Source organism: Chironomus tepperi, unplaced genomic scaffold, assembly GCF_022539635.2.
Source record: "Chironomus tepperi strain 1889 unplaced genomic scaffold, CSIRO-AGI_Ctep_v1 contig_430, whole genome shotgun sequence".
In the NCBI taxonomy this organism is placed as follows: domain Eukaryota; kingdom Metazoa; phylum Arthropoda; class Insecta; order Diptera; family Chironomidae; genus Chironomus; species Chironomus tepperi.
The window spans coordinates 713,486-723,179 of record NW_027226552.1 but is presented as its reverse complement, the minus strand read 5'-3'; the positions used below and the strand labels follow the sequence as shown (position 1 = coordinate 723,179).

The window sequence follows — 9,694 nt, the reverse complement described above, 5'->3', positions numbered from 1 at the left end:
GCTAATTAGCATTAAAAAAATCCATTAAATCACCTGAAATAAATAAAAATAATCAAAACCATTAAATTTAATTTTTATTTTATTTCTCTTTTATTTTCAATTAATTGCTATACAGATAAAAGATTACAATTACACAATTCATCTTTATCATTATTTTATTCGTTATTATTAATAATTTTTTTTTGTAAATTATGTTTCCATTTTTTCAATTTTTTTTTTCATTTCTTCATTAAATTTATTGCTTTTAATATCGATCCATTTTATACTTTTTTTTTAAATATTTTTTTTGTTCATTTATTTTTCACAGTAATTACAATTTAATTTGTGATTTTTTTACAAAAATTTTTTTTTCCATTATTGACTGGGATGAATTTTTTTGTAGGTTTTTTTGTGTGAATGACAAATTTTTGTTATAAAATTTTATTAACTAAACGTGCCAAAGATTGTGAGTAATTTTCATCATATTTTTTTCCGTTATTTCTTATGTCCAGGTACAAATTTGAACGTCGTCAATTTATCGACTAATTTTTTTTTTTCATCTTATTTTAACTGAAATTTTTTTCAATTTTCTTTAATTTTTGTTTTCTTTTTTTTTTGTTCCTTGAAAATACACTGAGTGGGAAATTATTGAGAACTGGGACACAATTAATTAAATTTTTAAAATCCATACCTATTCAAAAATTTCTTCAATTTTAAAAAATTTGAAAAATTTCAATTTTTAAATTTGAATTCAACAAAAAGAAATTTTTCAAATTTTTTCCATCTTCACATCTTTTTGATTGGACAGAGAGAGATAAAAATACAACACTGAGATCGTTTCTAATTCACTAGATTAATTTGTTTTTAAACTATATTTACAGATTTTAATTTTCTTTTCATTATCTTCATTCGTATTTTTATATTTTTCATTTGTTGCTAAATAATGACGAAATTTTAAATTTTCAAAAATTCAAAAAAGGTTTTAAAATTTTGATTTTTAAGAAAGTTTTCAAATTTTATAATTTCAAAGTTAGATTTTTTAAAAAAATTTCAATTTTTGATTTTTTTAAGTTTTTCAAAATTTGGATTTTTTAGTAAAATTTAAAAACTTGAATGTTTTAAACTTTTCAATATTCAAATTTAACTTAAATTTTTCAAAATTAAATTATTTTGAAAATTTCAAAATTTCAATTTTCTATATATATATAATGACTGAAGGGCCCAGCCTCATGAGCTGGAGGCACTGCGATTTTAAATCTGTTGTACCACACCCTTTAGACCTACAGTTTATAGTGGGATCCGAACCATAATATAACTTTTAAATAAGTTTTCAAAATTCAATCAAATTTTTAAAATTTGAAGTTTTTAAAAAAATATAAATTTCAAAATTGAATTTTCAATATTTTTAAAGTTTTGTCATTATTTGAGCAACTTTGTTAGCAGTATAAGCAGTTTGAGGCTCATGTTTAATGCAAATATGTAACTTATATAAAAGATTATAACTAAAAATTTATAAAATTATTTTTTTCAATTTTTTTGTGAGGTTTTTTTAAGAATTTCAATAAAAAATAATTAAAATTTTGAATTATTTTTTTAAAAATTTGTCAAAGTTTTTTTTTTAAATTCCAAATTTTATCACCATTAAGGCTCAAACTGCTTCAAACTACCAACAATCATCCAAATTCATCTCCCATTACCTCCAAAATATTCACTTTTACTTACAAAATTTTCTATCTCCTTTATACTTAATAGAATTTATTAAATTTTTTAAGTAGAATTATCAATTAATTTTTTCTTTTTTTTTGTTCATTCAATTTAAAAAATTTATCATTTTCATTCACTAGGCTCATTTTGTTTTGTCGCATATTAAACATTTTCATTATGCTCCTTAAAAACTAAAATTATGCGATATAAAAAAAAGAAACAATTTAAATTAAAAAAACTGAAATTGCTTAAATCCTCTTAAAAAGTTTTGCTTTTTTTTTTGCGAATTAAAATATTAAATTTAATAACTTATTCACTGATGTGAAATGAACATGACCTTGAGACGAAAAACTCAAAAAAAGTTTTTTTAATCTTCATTTTCAATCTTTTTGCTCACTTCTTCAAGCTCTAAACATGATGGTAGGGATGGTATATTTGACGATGTTGATGATGGACTTCCGGCACCTGTGAATTTAAATAAATTTTTTTAAGTCAAAACTTTTCAGACATTCTTGAGGAAGCAAGAAAGAAGAAATGAAAGGTCAACTTACTGTGTGACAGCGTTGGAAGTCCGAAAAATGAAGATCACTGAAGACGTGGCCAGTAGTTTGTACCAAGACCAGAACTGTCTTGTGATCCGATTTGTACTGGAACGCTTACGCCAGCTGTTATGACACCTAAGGGAGATTATGAGGATATACGTTAGTGTTAAGCTAGTATTGAGTTATTTGTAGGTTATGTTCAAGAACCTACTGTTCAAGAACCACTGACTAAACCAATTCCCAACCCAACTCACCTGTACTTGCACTTCCATTTGTACTGTAATTGTGTGATGGCGGTTGCTGATGTGCGGCAGTTGGTGTACAACTTGACCGTGACGAATGTGTACTATATGGGCTACTTAGCGAATGTAGTGGATCGGTAAACATGTATGGGTAGCCGTCACGTTGCTGTAAACATGTCGATGTCATGGATCCCAATGTTGGTGGCATTGCACTGTAGTAAGTATGAGGAGAACTATTTTAGTGAATTTTTGAACGAACAGTTTAGAATTCAAAGTAATTACCTATAACTTTCAGCCATTGTTGCTATGGGTTGTGGAATCGATGCGTACATTGAATTGAAACCAGAATTTAAAGGTATTCTCGGTGTTGTTGGCACTGGTGGGCTGACTGAGTTTGTATTACCTACATTTGCGCTGCCATTACTTCCAGCAGTTCCATTACCCGAATTATTATTGTTATTAGTATTGTTATTGTTATTATTATTATTTGGAGTTCCGCCATTTCCGCCACCACTCACATGATCCACTGAACGTCTTTGTGTTCTTAATTTCTCTTCTCGTCTCCATTTCGCGCGTCGATTTGAAAACCATACCTACATTTGTTTAAGGGAAAGGTAAATAAAAAAAATGAAGGAATCTCATTAAAAATTTATGAACAGAACTCAATGGATATGTTTTGTACAATAAGAAAGAACAGAAACAACAGAAAAAGTAACATAAAACTTTCTACAGGTGTGTAGAAGAAGATACAAAGAAAAGTGTGCGAAAGAGAAGGAATAGCAAAGAAAGAAACAAGATGAAGTATAAGAAATAATGTTATAGTGTTGAAAAATGATGACTTAGCGCATTATTGCGTAACATATGTAGAATTTTTGGTTTTTTAAGTGTGATAACTTGTTAATAATAGAATTTTATGATTCAGGAGTTGATCTAATCAATGCTTGCCACTTTTTTCTATATTATCTGCATTGTGTTGACTCAAAATTGTGTATTTTATAGCATTAAATTTACAAAAAACTTTTTGAGGTGGAGAAAAATTTGGAATTTGTAAAATTTGAAACTCTTATGTCCGTTAAATTAAGAATCTTATAGTAATGTCTCCCAAACTTGCACCTTCTTCTTCCAATTCTAAATATACCGCGATTCTAAATTGAAATTTGATATTCTCAAGTAAAAATTCTCCATCTACTTGTTCTTTAATTATCTCTTCATGTACAGCAAATATTATTCAGCATTTAATGTTTATAAAAGTTAATGAAAAGCGAAAGCAATCTTTATTTTTTTTTGTGTTTGCACAATGGCAAAGCTGAATGAAGCGAGCGTTGAATGGAGACAAAACAAAAAAAATGCAATGTTTAAATGAAAATGAGAAAAAAGAAGAAAAGCAAACATTTTTCCACTTGATTTAATTTCTGATTTTTTTACACACTGTGTAATGACGTCTTTTTTGTCCCTTCCTTTGAAATGGATTTTGTTACAATTGATGTCAGTGACTCATTGCATTAGAACGAATAGAGTATTAATTAGTAACAAAGAGATTGCAGTTAGGAGGTTGAGAGTGCAGCGGTCTAGTATGCTACCATATTGGTATCAATAAAGAAATGCTGGATTTAGGCTGTGGTCCAATATAACAATAAAAGCTGTCTAATGAACACTGAAACAAGGTTTAAATGTGCTTTATGTCACGCTTCCTAACAACCCTCAGTAGCTCAGTGGTAGGAAGATGCAATCAGAAATTGTAAGGCGAAGGTTCGAGTCCCACTAGAGCTAGGGTTGAAGGGTTGTTGGGAACTGTATTAGAAACTACATGACAGACCTTGCTATGATGTTTTACTTGAGTTGATCAACTTTTCGCTTAGATGTATCAACTGTTCAGTCAAGCAGCTCTGCTCTACCTTATTTAACATCACATGACCCTCCATACCATAATAAAATTAACTTTATTGTCGCTATCAGCACATTATAATCAAGACAATTATGAAATTCAATATTTTATTTCTTCCCAACTATTAAAAAATTGCAATGACACATTGTCGTACCAGGCATTAAAATTCATCTCCCCATCATAAGGACAGAATGTATATCATTGCAGAAGAAGCAAAAAAAGGAATAGAAAAGGAAAAACATTTCAGCAGAAAATACATAAAAATTTGTTGTTTATATTTGTTATTATCCCAAATGAAACACGACAAATTACATTGCAAATAAAAACAAGCGACAGAAGTGGAAGCAGTAACATATACAATTGTTTATGTCCCCTTTCCACAATTTAATAATAATAAATATTTTGTATCATTTGACAACTCAATTGAATGATGATAAAGTAAAGAATTTAGAGGGGCTTATAATGTAAGAAGGGCATGCTCAATGAAGGGAAATGAAATAACTTCGAGTTGCTGATATGTTTTTTCTTCTTTTGTGTACTGATAGATATAGTTATTACGAATGGCAATGGAAATAGACATATGGTTAATTTTTATTATTGTGATTATTAATATTATTGTAATGTGAAATGTTTACAAAGTCATTGTGATAGGACAAATGAAATATTGGAATTAGACTAAAGGTTAAATGGTTGTGAGCTATTCAAGATTTACATGCTAAATTGCTTGTTTTTTAAGAATTTTCTTGGAAAATGCAGGGTAAAAAAACAGTTTTTTGCAACTTTTACATTATTTTAGATTGATTTTGAGTTTGCAGAGGAATCAATAGATATCTTGCCACTTTTTTCTTCAATTCCTGATAAATTTTAAAGATTAAGCATCTTTATATAAGCCATAATTTCAAAAATCTTTTTCGAAGTGAGAAAAAAAAAAATTTGAATTTTCTAAAAACCGTTAAATTTTTTCATAACCCAAAATTCATCTTTGCAGCTTAAAATGCACAAATTCATCATTTTCAAATCATAATAAATAAATTAAAGTTCAAAACATCATCAAAAAATTAAAATTGGAGGTCATCGACAACACAAAAAGAGAAAAATTTCCATATTCTTTTCTTTGATTGGCATTTTATGTTTACCGACTTTTCGTGTTGCTGTAAAAGTACCTGAATTCTTGCCTCGGGTAATCCTATTTTCTCAGCTAATCGTTCTCTGGCAAAGACATCAGGATAGTGCGTTCTCTCGAATTCTATATTGTGAAAAAAAGAGAATAAGTATAAGAAAGAATTAGAGCTTGAAGATGATAGATATGTACTTGAAACTAAGTCTTCTATCCTTTTGTTAATTAAATACTTTTAAGTAATTTTTGTTTAAAAGATAGAGGACTGCTTAAGGGGATCACGTTCCTCATAAGTCCTTGAGATAATCCCATCATTATTATTATCTTCCATATTCCTTACCTTTTTCGAGACTATCAATCTGCTCATTGGTAAACGACGTACGATTTCGTTGTAATTTTCTTTTCAGTCGTAAGCGCATCTGTGAATCTTCATCACCGGATGAATTATGCTCTGAATTACCGTCTGATGTGCTCTCGTGTAGACTCGATTGCTGAATATCGACGGAAAATAAATCTGCATGATAAGAATGAATTAAAATATTTTTTTATTACTTTTATGCTTTAAGAATTTTCATTTTAATGTTCAATTTCCGTTTTTAAATTTATGTCTATGCTAAGTTCCTTAACTAAGTGTGTCGCTATCTTTTTCGCATTTTCCATATTTCATGCAATAATAAAAAATATCCTTTTTTTCTCTCAATTTGACACATGTCATTGCAGCGTGAATGAATATGAACAATGTAGCAATTTTTAAATGAAATTCATTGCCCCTACACATAAAGCTGCATAATCTTCCTTTTAACACCCTCTTCATAATTTTTATTATATATGAATAGTTTTTCTCTCTGTTATCCTGAAGAGCTTTAGATATGCAGTGTCAGTGCTATATGCGTTGTAAAAAAAATTATATCGGTGTTTAGTGAAGTGAAATAAATACAGTGTGAGCAAAAGAGAGTGGTGAGAGGGATTAACTACATTCAAATGCTGTTTTTTCACTATTTCGTCGTGTAGATTCAACCCAGTTGGAAATAGCTAGTCTTAAGGGGTTGAATTGTGTGTGGTTTGACACATGCTGATATGGCTTTGATGTTGATATGTGTAGAATTTTGATAAATTAATTCACAAAAATTAAATGCTTTCCTAGATCCACGCTGAAGTAAATACTTACGTAAAATAATTGGTTACGTAAAAGTACGTACGTCAAAATACGTACGTAAAATGATGCTCACACAAATACGTACGTAAAAGTTCGTACGTCAAAATACGTAAGTAAAAGTACGTACGTCAAAATACGTACGTTTTTTCTTACGTAAACCACTTCATCTTCCAACTGGGCCAATAAAACAATTTTTAACTCATCCATTTCAGTTGTAAATCAATTGTTGAATGAATCACAAAAGATGAGAGCCGAAAGGAGTGTGTCAAATTTTTTAATTCTATTCCTCCCTCAATTCCCTATTTCATTATAGTGTGTGAATTGTCACTTATGTTACTTGATATTGTTATTAACGTTTATGAAATAATAAAAATAGAAAAAAAAAATTTATGATAAATTTATGATTATTATGTTTTTGTAACATTTTAAGTATCCTTTTGTCAATTTCCCTTCTGTAAGTGATACAGCAACTTTATTCCTTTAAAGTGGGAATGAATGGCAACAAAGAATGCATAATTTTTATGAAGGATGACTGTCGCTTTTTGTTTGTTTATTTCGAGAACTATCAATTACCTAATTTGCTTTTATAAATGAGCATTAAAACTGTTGCACATGCTTGATTGTAAAGTTATTATGAAATTTATAAGACGGGAGATGATGGAGTAACTTTTGATTGTAATTAGAGAGTTTGAATGGGATTGATGTAATTAATTAGGATGAGTTTAATGATTTTGAGTTTAAAGCTTGATAAAGTAATGCGTAATTTGGTGTTATTTTGAGGTTACTTAGCAAAAACGTACTTATTTTGAGGTTACGTAGCAAAAACGTACGTAATTTGAAGTAACGCAGTAAAAAACGTACGTATTTTGAGATTACGTAACAAAAACGTGCGTATTTTGAAATTGCGTAGTGAAACGCGTACGTATTTTGAAGTTGCGAAACAAAAACGTACGTATTTTGACGTTACATAGTTGCAATTCTTACTTAAACGCACTTCTGGCTAAAATTAGTCCAGTAAATCATTAAAATTCATAAAATACAACCCAATACTCATCATCTTATTCATACAGTCAACCCAAAAAACTCCAATTACTCACAACATTCGATCCTCCTTTAAACAATATCAACATAATTGATTAACTCATAATTCCATTACGACATAACCCTATAGATGACTCAGAAAATAAATCCAATCGCCTGTTTACCTCATACAATGTAACTTTTCTCCATCCACAAAGTCTAGCAATACAGAAAACAGAAAAATGCAATTTGTTGATGCCTTGGATAAGCTAATAAAAATAATACATAAATTGAATTTTCTATTCACCGCAGTTGTGATTTGTCGCATGGAATATACATGAGCAAATGAAATTTATAGGGTTCGACAAATATGCGCATATGCATGCATACATGCGCATACAGTACAAATGTATGCGCATACAGTATGCGAATACAATGCATACAAATGCATACAAATTTAAATTTTTAATTCGTTAAAAATCATTTTTTAATCTGTTAAATGAAAATTGGAGGTGAAAATCATATTTTTCAGACTTTTTCATCCTAACTTCATTAATATTGCACGGAAAAATGTGTTAATTAAGGTTTTTTATTCTAATTTAAAAAAATGATACAGAACATTAGATTTTATAGGGTTTTTTTTTCTTAAAAAAAGAGAATTAACTGAGAAAATTACATTTTCTTGATTTTTCAACTTAATATTAGAAAGATAATGCTAAAAAACACACTTTCTAGAGTTTTGTAAAAGTTAAATATGGAAAAATCTTGAAAAATCAAAAAAAAACTATAAATTTGTATGCAAACAATTGTATGCAAACAATGCATATGTATGCGCATATATGCACGTGTATGCGTATGCACGCATATGCGCATACAGTTTTTACGAACCCTAGAAATTTATAATGCTAATGCCTGATCTAGTTAAGTCTATACTGTTTTTCTGGTTTATTCCTTTATTTTTTTGTGTGACAACAAATGTGCAATTTTATGTAAGCAGAAGGAAATTCCTTTTGGGTAAATTTTTGTTCCTTTTTCTTAATTGTTAATCCACCCTTGCTTTATGTTTTGGGTTTGATGTAGTTCTTTTTGTTGTTGGTATTTTGGACAGTATGTTGCAATATTTTGCTGTTTTTGGTGGAATTTTTAATGGAATAAAGGAGTCAGGATTTGGTGTTGTTGGGTTGAAGTGGTCTGTGGTTGGAATTTGATAATACAGGATGGGTTTCGAACCCACGACCTCTCAAAAGAGAACATTTCAGATATTTGGTCTGCTGTCTAACCATTCAGCCATAGAGGCCTTATTCTCGGATCAGCCTACATATATCTCATATTCTACCCTACTGCTTGATACCTAAGAAGCTACTCTATTCGAGCTCTACAGTATTAGCTTTAAGTTGTTATGTTTTATGGCTCAAACTCTGTCAAAAGGCGGCAGCCTTATAGTCAGAATAGGAATCGTGCAAACTAACATATCATTGGATTAGCGGCAATGTTGTGCTCCTTGGAACTAGCTTATATCTAGGACTAGAGTAGCAACGACCTTAAATCAAATACTCTTTAACATCAAGTCTTAAAAAATTGTCAATTCCTCTTAAAAAATGTCGACTTTCTTCCTTCTGTCAACCTCCATCATAGATATTTTTACAGCTCATCCATGCCTCTAACTCTGACAATAATAAAAATATTACATTACATAATAAAGAATAGAAACTTCATCATGTATAGCTTGTTATAGAGCAATATTTATATTCATAATAATAGAATGGAAATAAAATAAATATGCCGAATAAAAACAATTGTTACAGAAAATGTGAGCACAAGCATACAGCCACAAACACACACAAGACATCGAGGAAAGAAAAGGAAGAATTAAATAAAAAGCGACAGTGCTCATAACGACATTCAAATAAATAAAAATGAGAGAGAGAAATAGAAATAAAATAAAATAAATTGGATACAATTTTACACACCAATGAATTTCATTTTGATCATAAAAAGGATAAAAATGTGTATATACATAAAATTGCGTATATTGCCAATTATTTCTTT

General features: G+C 29.2%; 1 protein-coding gene across 7 annotated transcripts in view; it reads right to left on the bottom strand.

The window, feature by feature from the left end:
• Positions 1-260: 260 nt before the first annotated feature.
• toy (twin of eyeless) overlaps positions 261-9,694 on the bottom strand; it is a 53,539-nt gene continuing 44,105 nt past the window's right edge. For 2 of the 7 annotated variants that reach the window (XM_070649711.1, XM_070649712.1), the window contains exons 7-12: positions 5,810-5,983; positions 5,489-5,598; positions 2,750-3,060; positions 2,480-2,700; positions 2,235-2,360; positions 261-2,148 (exon numbers count right to left, since the gene is read on the bottom strand). In XM_070649711.1, coding sequence (XP_070505812.1) covers positions 2,269-2,360; positions 2,480-2,700; positions 2,750-3,060; positions 5,489-5,598; positions 5,810-5,983 — 908 coding nt within the window. In that variant the 3' untranslated portion in view covers positions 261-2,148; positions 2,235-2,268. The remainder of the gene's footprint in view (positions 2,149-2,234; positions 2,361-2,479; positions 2,701-2,749; positions 3,061-5,488; positions 5,599-5,809; positions 5,984-9,694) is intronic. The other 5 variants (XM_070649714.1, XM_070649715.1, XM_070649713.1 and 2 more) reach the window with 4 other exon arrangements.